The sequence below is a fragment of the Tenrec ecaudatus genome, chromosome 4 (assembly GCF_050624435.1).
Source record: "Tenrec ecaudatus isolate mTenEca1 chromosome 4, mTenEca1.hap1, whole genome shotgun sequence".
Taxonomy (NCBI): domain Eukaryota; kingdom Metazoa; phylum Chordata; class Mammalia; order Afrosoricida; family Tenrecidae; genus Tenrec; species Tenrec ecaudatus.
This window is the reverse complement of record NC_134533.1, coordinates 186128548-186151178: the sequence shown is the minus strand read 5'-3', so window position 1 is coordinate 186151178 and position 22631 is coordinate 186128548. Positions and strand designations below refer to the sequence as shown.

The 22631-nt window shown below is 40.2% G+C and overlaps 1 protein-coding gene across 1 annotated transcript in view; it reads right to left on the bottom strand.

The window, feature by feature from the left end:
* The window catches only part of LOC142446137 (protein kish-A-like), a 33626-nt gene that overhangs the window by 5512 nt on the left and 5483 nt on the right, over positions 1–22631 (bottom strand). The window contains exon 3 of the mRNA XM_075547890.1: positions 16854–16929. Coding sequence (XP_075404005.1) covers positions 16854–16929 — 76 coding nt within the window. The remainder of the gene's footprint in view (positions 1–16853; positions 16930–22631) is intronic.

Below are 22631 nucleotides of genomic sequence, written 5' to 3'. Positions count from 1 at the left end.
GGGAGTGTTTGGAAGCATAAGTCATCTCAGCTTCTCAGAAGAAGAGTAAATTCTTCCACATGATTTAACTGGGTCCGTGATTATGTTCAGTAATAACTTGTGCAGGTTAAGTTCAAAAGAGCTTGACTGAGATGATAAATTAGTTTTAAAAAATAACTCATTTAACTTTTCAACTCCAGCAATAGAGGAAGATAACCAGGGAAATTGTTTCACATAAGTATGTATTTTAAAACAGAACTGAGACCATGAACTATTGGAATTGACAATATGGATATCAGGGAGTGATTGTTTGATTCATAGGAACAATTTTCTCAGTGGATTTGCTTCAACTTGAAGACAATTCTATAAGGGCACAACAAATATATATAGAGTGATGTATTCCTTTTAAAAATGCAAGTGATTTATAGTCGTGAACCCAAGTAATAACACAGGTCTCTTAATTGAAGAGCAGAGTGAACAATACCTTCAGAAGGAATTTGCAGTACTTTCTAAAATAAGCAGGGTTGAAATTAAATAGTATAATAAAATATTGCTTACAAAAGCTGGCCTCCTACTTTACATCTGTCATAAATTGTCAATGAGAGTACACTTTTAAAACTACAACGACACACATGTGTGGGTGTATTCAAAAGTCAATGTGAAGAGAGAGAAAAGCCAGTCGTGGGCATTGGTGTTTATATTCATATATTTTACATTTATTTGGAGAAATGTGTCGGGATTAATTCTAAGGAATGCATCAATAGTTATCTTTGTATAAAATCACCCTAAAAGAACAGCAGATATTCACTAGAAAGCAGTACTCCAGCACTACACCGTTACATTCTTTTGTTATTTCCTCTTTAGGGCTGCAGAATAGAATAATTTGGTTTAAAAATCCAACTTGCTTCATCCTAAAGTCAACTGGTTTGTTTCTGTTTGCCTGCACTGCAAATATGCAAGTATGCACAGGCCAGCAGGAGGGGGATAGTCGTGGCAGTCGCAGAAGGCTAGGCAGGGCCAAGACAGCACAAACCTCACCTGGCATCATGTGCTCCAGGACCACAGTTAAGCAGTTAGCAAGAGAGGAGATCTGAGATGCATCATCCCAGTCCTCTGCATGCTACGCTGTATGCCCCGGTCTGTCATGGCTCAGGGATCTCAAGCTCTGAAGGCTTATATGCTTTACCTATCCTTCCTTAATGGTCTCAAACCCAAATCCAAACCCATCTAAATCCCACTCCATCCTTTAGAACAGGCGTGAACTGTCTCACAGGGTTTCCAAGAATGTGTACATTTTCATGGAAGCAGGCTGCGACATCTTTCCCTAGGGAGTGGTTGGTGGGCTCAAACCATTTTCCGAATAGCAGCCAAGCACATACCAACTGCACCACTAAGTCTCCTCAGGGACTGATTCATGCTCGGGTCCCTTGACTGGTCCTATTTTTCCAGGACTTACCTGAGACCTCTCACTGTGAAGAAGGTTCTGCATTCCTGGGGTATTACCACTTGCCGAAGCTTCAGTTTCTATGGGAGAGAGACGCTGCCATGTCCTTGGAGACAGGAGGGCAGCTCTCTTCTCAGATGGACCTCAGCTGCCCAGAGAAAGAGGAGATTAAAGCCCCTGGATTTGGCACATAGAAACCCTGCTGACAATGATGGGTAACGTGCAACATCTGGGACGATGTGATCATTGATCCCAATAACCATCATGTGTGTGGAGGGGTGTGGTAAGGAGTTGGGCAACAGACCACAAGACCAGTGATTCAACCCACCAACTGCTTCAGTGGAGAAAGATGAGGCTGTCTGCTCCCATAGAGAGTCTTACACAGGGTGGCTGTGATTTGGAATCAACTTGATGGCAGTGGACTTGGCTTTTGGGGGTTTATGTGTACCACATAAACTGATCTTATAACTACATGCATGGTTACAAATTTATTTTATGATTGCCCATTTCTGTGGCACTTTATGTTTATTGCCCTGCTTGCTAAAGTGAACCTATACCTTCATTGGTAGAGTCAGATCTGTGTAGAGCTTCTATGATCCAGGCTTCTTGGCTCGAGAAAGCTGTTTTGAAAGATGAAAATGGTGCTTTGAAACTACATACTTCATCGGGAAAAAACACACATAATGGGGAAAAAACAAACACTTTCTCTCAGAGGCATTTCTGAACCACAGAGTTTGATGGCTTTTGATGGGAATATTAAAGTCGAAGTAAACAAGTACAAACTATTTTGAAAGAAAGACATTACAATAGCCGTTGCCACTATTGCCCAGTGGAAATGTGAAATAGTTGAGTAGCTTGAAACTTTTTTAGCTAGACACAGTGAGGAAAGTAAAGATTCGAGGTGGCTTCAGCAAGATTGTGGGAAATTTTCATTATCTTCAATTCCAATTTCCATTTAACTTTTAAAAGCTTGCAGTGGTCCCCCCATCTAGGTGAAATTATTTTAATGCTTTTATTTTATTTTAAATGCATCTCAATGTATTATCAATATTAAAAATTAGAATATCTTATATTTTCTATGAAGCCTTCAAAATCCAGTGTGTGCTACACACACACTACATCTTAAATTCCGACAAACCCCATTTAAACTGTTCAATAGCCAAATATGTGTAGCAGCGGTGATATTGGGACAGTTCTTGATGAAGAGTTATTCTGTTAAATTTTTAGGAAGTCATGCTTGATTCATTTGGAACAAGTTCTGGCTGAAGAGTGAATGCCCAAGTTCTATGCTATTACAACTTTAAAAATCCTTCAGAAAGACAGAGGTTTCATACATTTAGACATGCATTTACCATGTTATAAGTGACTTCGGATCTTCGGCCATTAGTGCCTTCTCAGCTACAGGGCACTCACCTGATCCTTTGTTTCCCCCCTTGAAATGCGAATAGTATCCGAGATCGGTCTAAATGCAGGTGGAGAGTTATAGGATTCAATTGAATGATCTAGTCTGTAGCGATCTGACCCCATGGAAAGAAAAGGGATTTCTGAGACCATGAATTGCAGCCATGATTCCCAAGCTAGAAAAGGAGACTTGTGCATCAAGAGAGGCAGAAGGGAAGCTGTTCCAGATGAGTGCTTCCTCTTTCTTTAGATCTTCTGGGAACAGGGTCCAGATCTCTTTTTTTTTGCCTGGATAGGTTAGATTCCCCAGCCCACCCAGGCTGTGAAACTGTTCTTTTAGCCTCTGTGACACTCCTAATGTGTGTGATTCTTGGGAATACCATAGACTTAGGAAGCGCTGTGTTTCCCAGCATGTCGACAAGGATGTGGACTCGATGGAAATCACCTGTGTTGCTGGTGGCGTGTAAAATGGGACATTCACTTTTGGGGAAAAGCATCCTGCACTTTCTCTTATAAAATTCAATTGTGTCTCTTCTATTGGCCCATCTGCTTCATCCTGGGCTTACTGTCCCCAAAAATGGTATAAGAATGGTCATGGTAGGCTTCTCTTTAGCTCAGGTGTCACTCAAAAGGAGAGCCTGTAAGCAAACTATGATACAGCTATTCAATGGGATCTACCTGGGTGAATCTGGTGGAATCTCGGTAATATTTTGCCAGCTACAAAAGCAAGTATGATGGGAAAAATATATATGTGAGATTATGCCATTTATGTTGTTTCTTCTGTAAGGCAAAGCTAATCTTTGGTTTAAAAAAAGGATAATGTTTTAAGGGGTGGAAGGCTTGGCTCAGAAAGGACATGAAGGAAATTCTGTGCAAGGGTTACATAACTACATGTTTACAAGGGGGCTTTAAAGGTTTGTGGGAAAATTCCATGATCTTTCCACTCTTTTGCCCCCACAAACTTTTTGAAGCCGTGTGTGTGTGTGTGTGTTCACACTCTAGCGCATATTGAGTGACTTGTTGGGCTGCTAACTATGTGGCCAGCATTTGATCCACCAGCTGCCCTAAGAGGAAGAGGCGACCATCTGTTCTTATAAAGCTTTACCGCCTTGGAAATTCTAAGGAACAATTCTACTCTGTCCTATAGGGTCACCATGAGTCGAAATCAGCTTCAAGATGGTGGGTTTGTGTTTGTGTGTAGACTTGTGCACGTGTCTATGTAGGTGTCTACATATGTTTTGCATGTTGATAGGATTTGGGCTTATATGGTATATAATTGGTCAAGACTCATCGTATGGATTTCACTGTGTAAATTTCACTTAAAATGGTAACATCTAGAACCTCGTAATACACATTTATTTTTTCTTTTTAAATTCTTGAGATCCTTGTTTTATTTTTAAAATAACATCTCATTGTGCTTAGAGTGAGCATTTTATTATTGATGCTTTTTCTTATAATCCATTCTATTGGGGGCTCTTCCAGCTCTTATAACAATCCATACATCAATTAAATCAAGGGCATTGCTGCATAGTATGTTGCCATTATCATTTCAATTTACTCTTAAATACATCAAAAATAAGAAAAACTAAGAGGGATAGGTATAGGGATACGGGTTTATGGATAAGTATGGGATAAGAGGCAGGTAATGTTTCCTTTATCTTTGCCTTTGATAAAAGTAATTGGGTTGGCTTGGTCTGGGACTTTGAGACCATATTTGAAAGTTTATGCTGGTTAGTTGAGGCTGGCCAGACTGAAAAATATTGACCCAAGAGGTCAATATGCACAAACTTGAGGAGACATGATTTAGTCCACTGGTTCTCATCTTGTGGATTGTGACCCCTTTGGGGGTTGAACGACCCTTTCACAGGGGTTGCCTGATTCATAACAGTAGCAAAATTACAGTTATGAAGTAGAAATGAAAATAATTTTATGGTTGGGGGGGTCACACAACACGAGGAACTGTATCAAAGGGTCATAGTATTAGGAAGGTTGAGAACCACAGATTTAGTGGATCATATAGGATTGGCTTACAGAGCCATCAACACTAAGCTCAGGAAAAGCTACCATGTGCTATGTGTCACTTCATTTGTTATCTTTTGGGCTATACTAAATCTGTAACAGTAAGTATGATATAAAATCAAAACCAAACTCATTGCTATCAAGTTTAATCTGACTCATAGCAACTCTATAGGATAGAGTAGAACTACCCACCCCCCCCCACCCCCCGGAATTCCCAAGACTACCATCTTTAAGGAAGCAGAATGCCATATCTTTCTGTTACTGAGTTCAAACTGGGACCATTTCAGGTAACAGCTGAGCACTCAGCCACTGTGCCACCAGGTTAGCCTCGCCCCCACATTCTGTGACATGCTAGCAAATGATGGGGCACAAAGGGGAAGTAGAAACCAGCAGATCAGAAAGTTAAAGTTATCGCTTGTTCCTGACCTTGCTGCTTTCATGTTGAAGGGAAACTGGTTTCCAATTTATGGCCAGTAGATCAATAAATTGGAGGTGTCTATCCTATGGATTCCCTAAATATGTGATCTGTCTGCCTATTTCACAGTCGGAAGCAGAGTGCCCTTTCAACTTGTAAACTCTGACTTAGCTCCAGGTGGCTAGGAAGAGAGAGAGAGTGCGTGGATGGGTGCCAATGAGGATGCAAAAATGGAAATGTTAAGTGTAAATCTTCACATTTAGGTGACTGGATTCATGCTGATCATGAATCCAATTGGATTTCCTTGCAGAAAAGTGTGTGATCAAGCAAATATCAAATATTGTTGAATCTTGGTATACATCCAATTTTTAAAACTTTCTTTCATGTTTGGAATTTTAAAACTAAAAGTTTCAGGGGATAAATAAATTATTTGAGAATTCCAGTGCATTAGTTGGGGGCAAATTTCTTTAATTCATCCCACACATATATAAATAGTAATTTAAAGAGGATCACAAACATAAATAACATAGCTAAAACTTTGTAACATTTGGGGGAAAATAGAAAATTCTTAAGCCTTTAAATTGTGAAAGTTTTTTGATGTGTCATCAATAGAAATATTCAAAAAACAAAAAATATAGGGGCCATCTAACTGAAAACAACAAAGCCCACATGGAGAATACACACCAGCCTGCGAGATGACAAGGCATCAAAGGGATCAGGTATCAGGCATGAAAGACCCCCCCCCCCAAAAATCATAGCATTGTGAATGAGGAGGAGTGCAGAGTGGGGACCCAGGGCTCATCTGGGGGAAAGTGGACATCCCCTTGCAGAAGGGTTGTGGGGAGGTGACAATCCAGTCAGAGTGTAGTGTAGCAACGATGAAACATATAATTTTCCTCTGGTTCTTGAATGCTTCCTCCCCCACCCCACTATCATGATCCCAGTTGTACCTTACATAACCGGCTGGACCGGGAGATGTACACTGACAGATAGGAACTGGAAATACGGGGAATCCAGGACAGACGAGCCCCTCAGGAACAGTGGTGAGAGTGGCGATATTGGGAAGGTGGAGGAAGGGTGAGGGAGAAACGGCAAACAGATGACAAGGTCTACATGTAACCTCCACCCTGGAGGATGGACAGTGGAGAAGTGGGTGAGGAAGACGTCGGATAGTGTAAGATATGATAAAATAATAATTATTTATAAATTATGCAGGGTTTGGAGGGAGGGAGAAGCAGGGAGGGAAGAGAAATGAGGAGCTGATGCCAGGGCCTCAGGTGGAGAGTGGGTGTTTTGAGAATGATGATGGCAATATATGTACAAGCATGCTGGAGACAAATGATGCATGTATGCATTGTAAGAAGAGTTGTATGAGCCCCTAATAAGATGACTTATTTTTTTTAAAAGCAATGGGAATGAAAGATAAATCACGCACCATTCCCCAGAGGAACTTACCATGTCCTATTAGCGATAGACTGTGTTTAAAGATAACTGATAAAGGTGATTTTTAAAGTCCTAAGTAGTAAAGATAAAGTGCTGTGTGAAAAAAAATATGATAAACTGACTCCTCAACATTGTTTAACTTTATACATCAAGAAAAGCTAAAAGACAGATTAGGAAACAGCATTTCTAAATTACATATTTCGTAAAGGGATTGTATTCAGAATGGATAAAGCACTTTACCACTAAGTAAGACAACCTACTTTTTTTAATGGGCAAACAATTTGAAAAGACACTTCACCAATAAAAGAGGATCATCATCCACAGTGTAAAATAAAACCATAATCCACATCATATCCTTCCCCAGCCAGTTACTGTCTCTAGAGACCTCCCTATTCTAGATTTCATATGCAGAAAAGCATACAAAACAAAACACAATTATACAAAATCATTCAAAGAAAAAAGAAAAACGAACAAAAATTAGACAAAAGTTAGAAAAATCTCAATCAAAGAGAAAGCAGAAAATCTCAACTTTAAATGGGTGAAAAGGGTGAGCGAATGATCAGGTATTGCATTTTTACCTAATTACATCTGCTATAAGCTATTTTGCCATGCTCTGACGATAGCAGGGCTATTCAAATTCTGGACTGTGGTCTGAGGGGATTTATGGGAGACTAAATCCTTTGGGAACCTGCAAATGGAGTTTGGGCTTCTACTGTCCTCCATAGCCTTCTACAAATTAGGTGTTCGCAATTTCAGCTCTGATACCATTCCCTCCCTCATATTTGAGTTTTATTATTTGCAATCCTTGGATCACACAGGCTGGTGGACTTTGTTGGCACCTCATGTCCCTCGATTTCTTGCCTGCTGCTTCCAAGAGCATTGATTGTAGATCCAAGGAAGGTGAAATCCTTGTCAACTTTTCTCCTTTTACTGTGGGGTTGTCCATCGGTCCAGGTGTGGTTTCTTTATACTGAATTGCAATCTGTCCTCCAGGCTGAAGTTCCTGAAATTCATCTTTAAAGCTTTCAAGTCCTCTTCACTTTGGGCAAGTAGACTTGGGTCCTCTGCATATCACAAGTAGGTTAATCCCGATGACGCTCTCTTCTTTGCAGAATCCAGTTTTTCAGATTGCTTGCTCAGCATCCAGACTCACATGTCATCATGTTAAATCACCCAGTATTCAAGTGTTCTGTTGGAATGATTGCTCCTTGGTCTGTGTGCAGGTATTGCACGGGCACAATCAAGTGATCTGTAGTTCCCATTCATCTGGTGCTATTTCTTGTTCATTGTGATCCACATAGTCTAATATCTTCTGATAGTCAATAAGGCACAAGGAAGCATCTTTCTTGTATTCTCTGCTTTCCCTCACAATCCATCTGACATCAGCATTGATTCCCTCAGGCCACAGTCTCTTCTGAGTGTTTCTGAAAGCTCACTGTCAATGTATTGCTGTAAGAGTTGTTGAATGATCTTCAGCAAAATGTTACTTGTTTGTTATATTAGGGAGATAATCACGTTCTGTCGGGCCATTCTTGTAATGGACACAAATATGGGTCTCTTCGAGGCCATTGGCCAGGTCTTCCAAATTTCTCAGCGTAGACAAGTGAGTGCTTCCAGTGCTTCATCAGTTTGTTTGTTGAAACACTTCAGTTGGTATTCCATCATTTCCTGGAGATTTGTTGCTCACGCCTTCAGGGCAACTTAGACATCTTATTTCTTACCATTGATTCTTAATCATAAGCTCTCTCTTGAAATGGTTGAATGTCTATCTTTTTCCGGTTTGTTTTTGTACAGTGACTGTATTCCTCCTATTTTCCAGCTATCTCCTTTTGAGGCTTCATGCATAATTCAATATGCCTGTGACTCAAGGATTCCGTTTTTTTCTCAAGTTCTTTTAGCTTGAGACATGCTTAGGATGCTCTTCCTGGTTGGTTTTCTAACTGCGCATATCATTATGATGCTTGCCTTTTTCTTCTCCAACTGTTCTTTGAAATGTCCTGTTCGACTCTTTGACTTGTCATTTCTTCCATTTGGTTTAGCTACTCTGTGATCAAGAGCAAGTTTAAGAGCCTCTTCTGACATCCACTTTGGTCTTTTCTGTCTCTCTTCTCTTTTCATGCCCCATTTCCTGTCATCATCATGTGATATTCTTGAAGTTATCCCTAGCTTATCAGGTCTTCTGCCATTAGTGTTCAGTGTGTCAACTCTGTTCCTGAAGTGTTCTAGAAATTTAGGTACAATATACTCAAGATTGAATTTTGGCTTTCATGGATTGTTTTGACGTTCTTCAACTTCACCCTTAACTTATATACTAGTAATTGCATATCTGTTCCACAGTCAGGCCCTGGTCTCATTTTGGCTGTTTGTGGATATTAAGCTTCTCCATTCTCGCTTCCCAGGATGTGCTCAATGTAATTCCTGTGTATTCCATATGGCGAGGTCTACCTTTAGAGTTGCCATTTTATTGCTGACAAAAAGATATTTACCATGAAGTGTTTGGTCTTCCAAACTCTATATATTCTAAGATTTCATTTATATGAATATCAAAAGCAACCTGATCTATAGAGACAAAATGCAGGCAACTCATTGTCTGATGCATGTAGTCAGGAGGGATATTTTTAGAATGATGGAGACTTTCTAAATGGAGATGGTACTAATGGTTGCACTACTTTGTGTATTTAGTAAAAATCAGTGGTTTGTAGAATAGTGAAGGTTATAGAATTCTAATTTCACATTAAAGCTCTTAGAGAGTGCGTAAAATTAAAAGCTGATAGAACTGTTCAAAGTGGATTTCCTTAAAACGATGGACTGTAGTAGGTTTTCTTTAAACAGAATGCACTCTGACTTGGGATTTCCTCCATCATCACTGTGTGACTTCTGGATGTTACTGAATCTCTCCGTGAGTTATTTTACTCCTACGTAAAATAAGAATAATAATAGTGTCTATCCAGTATTAATGTTAAGAACATTGAATGAGGTAAACAGCATTTAGCCCAGCATTAAGTACATGATGAGCTTGATCGGTGCTAGGATGATGTGGAAGAATTGACCATAATTTGATTCGTTCTTCTATATTTTCCCCACAATTTTAGTATTGGTCTGTATACCTTTTTTTTCTGACAAGACGATGTCATATGCTTTTTAGTTTCCATACCTGCCTTCTAATTTTACTCGTTCTCCCTTTTGTCCATAATGACTTTAATATGTTCCCATCAGACTTTTCAAAATGCACAGTCTCCAGCACCTTCCTATTCTGTCTGTTCATTCACACCTCCCCATGGTGCTGTTTAATTCGACGAACACTCTTAATCAGGCTGCTTAACAGAGGAGTCCACACTGGCCAAATAAGGACCTGAGGTCTCCACATACTAAATGAAATATGTGACTGGATTTTTAGTATTCTCGCTTTGTAATAAATTTTAAGTTATGATTACACTTCTTTTTCTTACCTTCTGATAAGGGAATGTTGGGGTGTAGATTAAGATTTAATCCTCAGCTAATAAAAATTGGGTGTTTGCTAAAATTTCACAAGGTTGATACAGAGAGAGGGCCATAGTGAAACTTCTCTTTAGGAAAGTTGGGAGAATGCCAATCTTACAAACTGAAGAGACTGAATTTAAGACTATTTAAAAATAAAAAGAAATTTCATCACTTTTCAATAACACTGACAATGGGAGCTAGCTGTTAACCAAGTGGTTTCATGAAGAGGTCCTGCTGGGACTTCTTTTAATTTGGCAATTAACAGCATCATTTGCATACAAATAAAGAATGTGTTGAAGTCCTTTAAAGCATCCTTCCTTTCCCCCCATTTGAGCCAACACTAAAGAGAAAAGTATTTTCCTTAATATATATTGGAAAGATAAGCCTAAACCGGCAGCAAGTCTAGAGAGGGTGACCATATATAAAAAATTAGAAAACTTTGAATCAAGTTATGTAAACACTGTATCAAAATGATAATCTTTTCCATACCAATTATTACCTCTGATTTTCTAAAGTTTCCTAAATATTCAAGTTTCCCCTATTGATTTCATAAGGTTATGAAAACTAGGGGAGTCTTTCTTCTCCTGTAAGAGTGGCAGTTTGGAAGCCCACAGGGGCATTCTAACCCATCCTCTGGGCTTGCTATGAGTCAAAATCAGCTTGATGGCAGTGAGTTGGGTTGTTTTTTGTGCGTTTGCTTGTTTGTTCTCTTTAATGAAAATCAGGTTAAAATGGGAGTTTAATAAAATATACTCTCAGTATCATTTTATCCAAATATAGAGAATGTAGGCAACGGTTGATGTATAACCTTATGCATCTAATGCCACCCTGCTCGTTGGCTGGTGCCCTGGACTGGTACTTGCCTTCCCTTACTCCTAATAGCACTTTATCTGTCCAGTGAATGATGACGAATTTTATTTCTGGTTATGGAATGACCTGTATCGATTCTGTCTTCAGTTCCAGTCATCAAAAATTCCTCCAAAGAGCCAAATTTCTGACCCTGGCTTAGCTTTTGCCAAAGTCAGTATTGGGTCTGCTCATCTTTGTCAGTTGTGTTTTACCTACATGTATGTTACCTACATGTTTAGAATATCTGCAGCAGGAAGCATAGCGGAATAGTTCCACTTATGTCTTACAATTTGTGTAGTAAGTCAAAGTCCCCTGTGCTCCTAATTAGCTGATTTATCACCTTTCCACCTGCTAACCAGTTATTCACACTATTGTATCTGTGCTTTCAGGTCATCCTTCTAGAGCAGATGCCTGTAAGACCCATCCTCCCAGACCAACAACAACAAAAAACAAAAAAACTGCCATTGAGTTGGTGCTAATTCATAGTGACCCTGTGGGGCAGTGTAAGACTGTCCCATTGGGTTTCTAAGACTGAGACTGCAAGTCTTTGAGGGAGTAGAAAGCTCCATCTTTTACCTGAGTGGTGGTTTCGAACCACTGACCTGGAGATAAGCAACCCAATGCATAACCATTGTGGCACAGAATTTCTAGAAGGCTCATGCAGACAAAAAAAAGGACAAGAAGAGGTTAAATATTGATCCATTTGTGAGGATTTTAGTCTTCTTTACGTTGAGTTGTAATCCATATGGAGGGCTGCAATCCTTGATCTCCATCAGCAGGACTTCAGGGCCTGTTAACTTTCAACCGCAAGATTGTGTCATCTGCATATCACAGGTTGCTCACAAGCCTTCCTCCAATCCTGATGGCATATTCTTCATCATTGAATCCAGCTTCTCTGTTGATTTACTCAGCATACAGATGGAATAATGATGGTGAACGTAGACAACACTGTCACACACTTTTCTTGATTTTAAACCATGTAGCATTCCCTTGATCTATTTGCACAACTCCCTCTCTAAGGTGACCAGATTTTAACATTGGTAAAGCGGGACGCCAGCGGGACACCATTGATAAAACTCATATCCTGGCGAAACAGCCACACGGCAGCCGAAAACCATATACCCTAGCTTGTCGTGCATTCTTTCCAAAAATCGGGACTTTTTAAAATGCCGTGGGATGCGGGAAAAATTGTTAAAAATCTGGACTGTCCCGCCAAAATGGGACGTCTGGTCACCTTACTCTTGACCCATGTACAAATTATTCATGGGCACAATGAAGTGTTCTGAAATTCCCCATCCATAGTTTGTAATGATCCACACAGTTCAATGCCTTGGCTACTCAGTGAAACACAGGCAAACATCTTTCTGGTATACACTACTTTCAGTCAAGATCCATCTGACATCAGCAGTTATATCCCTTGTTCCTTGTACCCTACTGAAAAGTGTATTTCTACAATTATTGTTGCATGATTCTCAGCCGAATTTTACTTGCATGTGATACCAGTGATATTTTTTCTGTATTCTGTGCATTCTATTGTCTTCCAAATTTCCTGGCATAGACAAGTGAGTGCTTCCAGTGCTTCATTAGCTTATTGAAACATTTCACTCAGTCTTCCATCAATTCCTGGAGTCCTGTTACTGCCTAATATTTCTCATGCTATTTGAACTTCTTCCTTCAGTACCGTCAGGCTTGTCCATACCGTATCATTTCTGACAAAATGACAACGGATGCTTTTATCTTTAGTGTTTCTGCTCTGTTGCTCTCCCATTGTTACCACTCTGATCTTGAAAAGCTGTTGTTGTTGTTGCCATCAGTCAGGTTCCCACAGGTTAGCCCCCTTGGGTGCAGAGCAAAACTGCTCCATTGTTTTGTGTGGTCCTGTTTTTATTTGCAAGTTTATAAACTTTCCAAAGCAGATCATCAGAGCCCATCTTTTGAGCTCATCAAGACAAATTTGCGTCAAGTGAAACCACTCACTCTTCAGCTCATAGTCAAGTGGTGAACTGTTGGTCCTACACAGGGACGAGACACATTTCCATACCTATTATTAAACAGGAACTGAGGAGTAGGCTGTGATGATTTATGAATCTTGTGTTAAATAATCTTGCCTTTCCCTAATGTTGAAAGTCATTAAAAATATTTTCTGGAACTACACCAGCCAGTGAAATAGCAGGAGGGCTCTTAATTTGTGTAGAATAGTCTTGACAATTAGTGACTCAGTGCGGCAATTTTTTAAATGAAGCAATGAGTCTAAGAAACAGTATATTTCAGATGTCTTGCTTCTGTGGCTGAGTGACTGAGAGCTTCATACATTTGCTGACTTAGAGGTCCTCAGATTAAATGCATTCCTCTCTTGCTTGCTCAATGTCACTGTTATTTATTTATTTTTCCTGCGAATTTCCAAAGATATTTATGCGTTAGGGTGTTTGTCAGGATTTGTAGATCATGGCTAATTCTGCGTGCTTATGATACTTTGAGCTAAGGTAAGTTAATTTCTCTAAAGTTTCATGCTTGTGAATGTCATACAGGAAATCATTTTGTAAAGCAATCAAAACACTTTTGTCATAGACAGTTAATTTTATAAACTTGAGCTAAAAGAAATAAACAACAAAAACCCAACTCAATTCAAATGCTTTTTTAGCCCTTGTCATCTTTATAAGCGGTGTAAGCCTGGGAAATGTAAGAACAAATGCTTATATCTACCAACCATGTTGAATGCTTAGTGCCATCATCGGCACCTAAGTATTAGGGGAAATGATGCTGCTGATGTTGGGAATGGGTTTGGGCCTCTGTCTGTATAGTTCACTTCAGAAAACAGATAATAATGAAAATTAAGGTGTACCTAGCACTTATACTTTTCTCAGTACTGTGTTGAGCAGATAGGAAACCATTGAAGCTCACAAGAGTTCACTGCCATACATCCTAACAGGTAAGCATTATTATCCCCATTACACAGGTGTGCAAAGTGAGTTAATGGAAGTTTAGTATCTTGTTTAAGGTTTCACACAGCTCGCCAGAGGCAAGATATACAACCCAAGGAGTTGACCTCTATGTCTGCTCTCTTAAAACACATGGGTGGGGAAGAGCGGAGACCTGTAGAAGGTGGGTTGGCTCCATGGAGGATAAAGGGAAAGGCAGGCAATGGCAGGCAATTAAGAAATTTGAGTCTGCCACAGAGAACCCAAACAGGCGAGGGCTAATCAAATCCTAGGATAATTGGAGAAGATTCGTTTTATCAGAAAAAGTATTGAGTAGTTAAATTTAAAAATTAACTGACAAAGAGGCGGCATGTTTTCTTTGTCCTTGTATTTTTATTTATAGCCTACCGGCTTCCGCAGTGATGACCGCTACAGGCTTCCACAAAAGAGACAGACAATGGACGTGTGCAGACAAGGGTACAAGGTCGAAGGCCTGCGTAGTTGAGCTGTTCATTTAGCACAGTATTTTCTCAGCTGAAAAATCTACTGCAAAACTGAACTGAGATCCAAAGGGTGCTTCATAAATATATAGGTTAATTCTAGCAATAGATTTGAAGGGCTTCGAAAGCAAACCTCCCCGTATTTCACTATAATGGCCCTGCTTAATTTGTCACCCTTCCCCCCACCCCCTCCTTTTAAGTATTGCTGAGACTTTAAGATACTCATTGTGAATTAATTTGGGATTTGGGATAATAACATTAATCATCCTAAAAGAATTCATTTGACAGTAATGTAGTATAATTAGTGATGTACTAAATCCATTGAGATCTACCAATAATTATAGAATCGTTATTTTAAAACCTTATATAGGCATCTCTTTTCTCTCTCTCTCTCTCCTCATTCTATTTTGAATCTGTATCATGCAGAGGCTGAATCTCAGCTGTGACAATTTGCTTTTTGAGATATTGGGCAAAGGTATCAAGACTGAAACCCATTACACGCCTGGCCCTAAACCGAGGGGACTCATGTTAGAGCTGGATGTAAAGAATTGCCTTAAAAGAAGAGCATTTAATCCGAGGACAGCTGGCCAAATTCCTTGGAATTCTTGGCAAGTCTTGAGAACAATGAATAAGATGGAACAGATCTAGAATTTAATAGTGTGAAGCTTAGAGACTGGTCAGGGGTCCCGGCGGTGCAATGGTGAAGCGCGCGGTGGCTGACCAGGAGGCCCGCAGTTTGAATCCCACCAGCTGGCCTGTAGTACAAAGCAGTGACCGCTGGCTTTCAGAGAGGTGGCAGCCTTGGAAGGTGTTAGCCGATCGGATCTCTGTGTCAGAATCCGTGTAAGAGGACAGGTTAAAGGCTGAGGGGGTATGAGGCAGGATCTAGAAACCCCTCTTTCTGGTATGTTGGCGAATAGTTTAATCTTTGTTAAAAGCACTAACAATTTGGGCAGTGGGCAGAGAGGCAGATGGCTTCTGTGGTAGAAATTGTTTAAAACCGTCAATAGGATGAGATTTTTACTAAGCGATGGGTTTAATTGTGTCATGTTACATGATAACAGTTGAGATCCTTGGAGGCTGAAGGACTCCCCTTAGAGCCTGGGTGGGGGTGGGGTGGGGTGACTGGGCCAGGTCTACCATGCCAGCGTTTATGCTCTGTGTTAGCAGTCTTTTTGTCACTTACTCTATCACTCACTTGCTTTTTTTAGTAGTTTATAATCAGCTCTTCTCAACAGGGCTCTTTAGAGACAATTAAACCCCAAGCCCCAATGTCCAAAGGATCCCTTGCCTATAGAATGGTAATAGTTGGGCACCATTTTTGAGAAAATAACAGTCATTAGTTTCTGCCCTCTGTGGCCCAAACGAGTAACTGTATGCTTGGAAAAGATTTGGTGGAATCACCATATTAAGTCACTTTTATTTTTGTTTTTTAAAATATTTTTGAGTCTTTTTTTAATTTTATGACTTATCATTCAAAGTTGAATTCTACCCATCTCTTCTTACCTAACGTGAGGAGAGCACGTGGTGCTAACTGTAGCATGAAGCACACAGTAGGTTGATCTGAGGAAGCTTCCTTACAACATGAGTTTCTTGTTGGAAGACCCACAAGCCTTTGACATAAAGTGATAGTTTCAGCATATTAAAAAGAATAATAATTTGGATACTAGCTAGCTACCTACACAAGAAGAATGGGTTAGTGAGGGCTTTGAGGTGTTTCAGCCTGAGTGAGAAAATGAGGGTGCTGAAAAGAGACAGGGTGATCAGGAGCTATTTTTGTAGTAAGAATGAGGAGTTTGGCTTGAATATATTAGGAATGAAGTGACAATAGGATAGGCATATGTAAATATATAATAAGCTCTTAGAAACCAAAGCCCCTGGGGGCTATATTCCAGTCTGCAGTAAGAACAAATTATACTGTTCAAATAGTTGGATTGTTAGATCAGGATAAATTACCCAAATGAGGCTTAATATGATACTCCCATCACTGGCCTGTTCTCAGACCAAATTTATTAGGCTTTGTTTGCGTGGCCTAAGAAGTTCAGTAGAAAGGCCAGTTTGAATGTTTCCATGCCATAACTCAGCTGAATTTCCAAACCACAGCCTTTGAGGACTGGTTTCGTTCATTCCCAGACTCTAATGATGAAGAAGAATGGAATCCAGTCCTCCTCCTCCTCCTCATTACGAACATCCTCAGTAGAGTGCCTCGATCTAGTAATGTTACCTTTACTTCAAATCATAGCTTTTCTTGCAGAACTATTTTTGTCTTCATGGTACCAAAGCCAATATTTCATCCAGTGTCTGTTATATTTAATTAGACTTTGGGGCTTGTGAGTGTACACATGTGCACGCATGCACATATGCACCCTGGAAACTTCTACTGAGCTTAATTATCACTAATTTACCTTTGCATATGAATAACAATGATTCTGGAACCCTCAGTTCTGATGGGTCCCTTATTCAGTGTATATTCCCTTGTTCCTAAAAGGAGAATTAAAGCAAAAGCAAAAACAGCAGTTCGCTGGATTGGACCTGCATAAGGTGAGCTTCCAACCTGCATGTTTACCCAGTGATGGAATGTGGTTGTCAGGCTCCTTGTCTCTGATTAGGGATGTTTGGGGTTCAAAGCTCAGTGACCTCTCCTTATCAGGTCTGGGGTACTTGGGTATCTCTCTGTAACCATTCTGATAGGAAATAAATATATTGCCACAGCCTAGAAACACGTAGAAGAGAGCTCTCTCTCTAATCTTGAGTTCTGCAGGCAAGAGGAAACCTTCACAACCTAAATCCACATTAAGAAGCACGGTTAACAATGACGAATGCGTGCATTGTGAGATGGATTTCCCATTCTATATTAACTTTTCTTAGCACACCAAATTTGTGAAATTATTTTCCAAATGTGTAGTCCTTCATATGATTTTGTAGACATTCAAATGTGTGGATATGAGCTGCTGCTGCTACAATCGTTTGTATGTTTTCAATCTGCACTAATGCCTGCGAGCAGAAGATGTGATGGAAATGTATTGTGCACTGGAGGGAATTTGACAAACCTGTACCAAAAACTAGCTTTGTTTCCTGTAGCGTAGCTGTACTCCTGTATTCCCAAGCCCACACCCTTCTCTGTACACAGTGGTTGGTGTGTGTGTGTGTGTGTGTATGTGTGTGTGTTTTGCTGTATCAAACACAGATGGGAATGATCTTTAAGGGGTTCTAAATATATTTATGCAAGACCATTGCAAATCAAAGTTAGCCTCCACTGAGAATGGAAATCTAACAAAAGCAAAACTCACCTCATATGGAAGTTGGAGGGTGAGCTGGGTTTAAGAAACTGAGACTCTGTAGATAATGGAGAAGAGTCAAGGCCATTGGGTTTCTTTTTATAGCTTTTAACCAGTTGCCTTGGTCACTTTCAACTCATGGTTGCCCGATGGGTGTCAAAGTAGAACTGTGCTCCACAGGGTATCAAAGAAAAGCATCGAGCTAGTTTTTGCAGAAATAGATTCCCAGGCCGTTCTTCTGCAGCACCCGTGGTGGACTTAAATCTACAAACACGTTAGTAGCTGAGTGTCTGACCCATTTTTACCACCCCAGGATTCCTCCCTTAGTCATACAGGTCATAAAAAGAATAACCCCTTCTGAAGATATACTTGGTCTTTGTTCGACTTAAGAGATTCCTCACATGCACCATGCCCCACATACCGTATATACTCAAATGGAATTCAACCCGAATACCAGCCAGGGCACCTACCACAAAAACTGAATTGAAAATGTGCTGAAAAACTCGACTTATACATGAGTATATACAGTAGCTAACACAGAGACATGCAAAACAGGAGGAACCAAGGAAATTATGCTAAGTTTTGGCATAGTGTGCCCATGCCTACACCATGCATGTCTTGTGACATCTTCGGACGTGAGTTTCTGCATCAATCAGCCTTTTTCTGTAGTCTGAAGGCGTGATTCCTTATCATCTGTGTATAAAAACGTTATCAGCCATCATCAAGAAGTCCGGGTTTGAATTTGGTAGCATCCTAAAATAAACAATGGAAACTGTGTTTGCTCTTGGGCACTTCGGGGCCCAGCCTGAGAGCAGTGGGGTTTCTTGTAGCTGCTCTGTCATACAGGTGCGTCACTGGAGACTATCCGGTGGTTTTGAGTCGGCCTTGACTGGATGGTAGCGAGATTTGGGTGTTTTTTTAATTTTGCAACTGTGGTTTATTTGCAGCCACTTCTTGGGAGAAAGATCAGGTTACCTGCCGCAGTAAAGACACAAGTCTTGGACACACTCCCTGGAGACACTGTCAGTCAGAATCAGCCCACTGCAGTTGGTTTGGATTTGGGAGTTTGGTTTTCTTTGAAGTAAGAAATTATTCTTTCTTCCTACAATCTTGGCCATTTAAAAATTTAGCCCTAATCGCTGAGGTTTCTCACCTGGCCTTTGTGGTTTTTCACCTCCAAGTTTCTTTCTCAGCAACAAGGATCCCCTTACAGTCCATTTCCACTGTTCAAGGTCATCTCCGCATTGGAGCACAATTTCCCTCTTTGTCAGGCAACAGAGTGCTGCTGCTGCAGCGGTTGCCCAGTCCAGGCACACGGAACCCTGAGCCCTCCCGACCATCACACACAGGAGCATGGTCTTCCAGAGAGTTTTTATTGCCTGATTTTCAAGAGTAGATTTTCAGGCCTTTCCAACTAGGCCGCCTTAGTTTAGAAGCTCCGCTGAAACAGGTTTTGCACATTGCCTCACGAAAACACTCACATCTTCATTGACAGCTGAGGATCATCACGGTGTGATTGGCTGAGCCATCCCTACACCCCGTGACTTGTGGTTAATTCACCTCCTCATCCCTCAAGCCCTCATTCTTAGTAGCTGTAATTAAAGTAATGTTTTCCTTCCTCTTTGTTTTTATTTCTTATACCAAAGACAGTAGTTCCCGTACCAAGTATAAAAAACCATCCACGTTTTGCATGAGTAATCCCTAGAAATTGGGTTGCTTTTAAATAGCCAACTGTGTATTCAAGAAGAGAGCAAATCTTGCAACAGAAAAAAATAAAATAAAAACATTTAAAAATATTAACTGGTTTCACTGAAGGGCATGTTATCAGAATTTTTCTAGACGTTTCATCATTACCCCAAACATTCTGTGTGAGTCAGGGGAGACTAGAGAAACAAGTCCATGGACACTCACATGTACAAGAGAGTTTTATATAAAGGGTAATTGTACATTAGGAAAGCATCCCAACCCAGTCCAGTCCAAGTGTCTAAGTCCGATATTAGCCCATATGTCCGATACGTATCTATAAAGAAAGTCCTTTTCAGACTCACTAAGCACATGCAATGACACCAAATACAGGACAATCAGAGGCCAATGGGTAGACAAAATTTGGATCCAGTGGCGTGGTAAGCATCTCAGTGCTGGCAGGGGTCTCCATGTGGCTTCTCTAGCTCCGGCCACTAGCATAGTTCCATGTGTTTTGTCCGCTGCTATGTCTCCCAGGGAGTGAGCAGAGAGAGAGTGTGTCTCCCATCTTCAAGGAGGAAAAACAGGATTTCCCACAATTCTCAGGAGAAGGCCATGCCCACACAGAGGCCTCATTGACTGAGATCCGATTGACAGACTAGAGTCCATCCCTTCACTCTTAATCCTCTCAAGTCCCAAATTGACACCAGAGCAGGTAACTACCACACATTGTAAACCTTATGGATGCTACCAAACCTGTCTTTTATTTGGTACCGTTTATTTGACAACTAGATATTTTCAAAGCTTATCAGCTTTTCATGAATACTTTAAAATGTGCATATTATGTAAACGACTGAATAAATACAAAAATAATGAGACACATGTACGGGAATATTATCAAGCAGGAATGATCACTATTAGGATATTGGTAATGTTTCTCTTAGTTAGCTTATTGTACAAACCTACTGCCGCGGAGCAGATCCTGCCTCAGAGTGACCCTGGATGAGGTTTCAGAGATGGTAGATCTTTATGAGAGCAGACAGACTCCGCTTTCTTCCATGGAGTGGCCGGTGGGTTTGAACGACAGCCTTGAAGCCCAGTGTGTAACCCGTAGCGCTTCAGGGCTCTTTTTGAACAAGGGAATTTCAAAAAAGTTGATGGAAAATGGGATTAAAAGATAAGGGGAGTTTTTAAGAACCTCTGAAGCTCCTTGCATTTATTAAAGCATAGTTTTTAAGAAACTTTAGAAAAGTCGTGTAAAATCAGTGATGTAAAGATTTCCCCATATCATTTTATCCTACATCTGCAATACTCTTTGAAAAGGCGATAGGTAATTGGCAAACACATTCGTGAGGAGAAAATATTTTGAAATGTTTCAACAGGAAACCTAGTAAGGACAGCAGGTGACTAATGGACTGAATCTTCCGGGCGATGAACCCGGGTATCAGCCTCCTGACTTACCATTTTAACAAATGGCTTGGAAGTTAGAGCACATAAGGAAATCTCTGCGTTTGCACATTGCACAGGCCATTCTTATGGGTAAATTATAGTAAGCTCTCGCCTTTCTCAGAGTAAGCAGAAAAGTGACTGATGATCTTCAATAAAAATGCATTTTAGGGAGGGAAAGTATCCTGCGCTGTAGTTTATAATATGGTGGCTTGGGGACTATAATTTATAATTGAGCAAAGAAGAGTACTTTTATTCTGCCACCCCAAAATATGACTCTGGGGGGTGGGGGGCAACCAAACATTGGTCATGACTCTTGTTCCACAAATGTCTATTGAGTTCCATTACATAATTACAATCACAGTGTTATTTTCCAAGGATGCAGGCATACATGATAAACCCTGCTAATTTATGGCTCCTTCCTGGCAGTTAAATTGTGCAACTTATATTCCTATTTTTCTTCATACTCAACCCAGAAGATCTGCTTCCTAGCACTCTCAGAGGGAATTGAGCTTCCAAACTACTTGGTGATCTTGACTGTCAGTTTGGTCTCTTTCTCATGATTGGCCAGAGCTGCTATATTAACCAACACTACTTCCTGGAGTTAATACTTTATATTCATTTTCTTCATTAAGAAAAGTGTTGTATGTATATCATCCTAATTATTACATTCTTCACCAATAATTTTTTTCATTTGATTTAATTGAAAGAAGGATAATTTCTAGCATTAACATAATTTGGTACTGGACACTCAAGTACAACACATTCATTATAATGGCACTGGCCAACACACATTTTGTTGACTCAGATGTGCGACTTGGTCCCGGGTATATTTGACCTGCTGATTCAAAAATAGCACCGCTTAGTTTTGAGCTACATAATGCATGCTATATACCATCTTCACTCTGCTTGCCCATACAATATCAAGATAGTTTAAAGCAGTGTTAGCTACCCTGTGATAAAGGAAGTTCACATGGTTTTATTTAGATTGTGTTGTACTAAATATTTTGGTCAAGTTATTCTTCACATGGGGTCTATGGATCCAAAGATATATTTGAACAGTACAAATTACACTTGGGAATTTTCCCCAAGTGTCACTTCACTTTCATTAGGAACTGAATAGCAGGTACTTCCAGTTTGTTATGTTAAAAGGGGCCTAGACCAAGGAGTTACTGTACGATAGCTAAGGAGCTCTGATGGTGTAGTGGGTTATGTATGTGACCGCTCACCACAGGTTAGCCATTAGAGCCCATCAGGAATTCTGCCAGGGAAAGAGGAGACTTTCTGCTCCCCTTTTGATTGACAGTCTCAGAAATCCACAGGAGAAGTTCCATTTTCTCAGAGGGTTGCTGAGTCACAGTTGACGGGTAGTGAGTTTAGTACCCAAACTGGGTCTGCCAGCATTCAAACTCCTTTATTGAAATTAAAATGCTCTGATCTTGTCATAAGACGGCACAACTTCTCTACCTATGCACAGAAACTCTTAGAAGTTACACTTTTTCTTATAAAGAACCTTGGAGTCACCTCACTTCTGAAGCATGTAACATGAATTATCCATTGACATATATATACGTATATATATGATATGACAGATAGATGACAACATGTTCTGAAATATTAACAGTGTAATTTGAAGAAGAAATTTTAGGTCTTCAAGATAGTTATGAAAGTAGATATGAAGTCTTTTATTTTCAATGTTCTAAATTGCGCTCACACCTTTCATATGTCTGCCTTTTCGATTTTGTTTATTTTCCACTCTTCTCAAGCTGTGTTCTG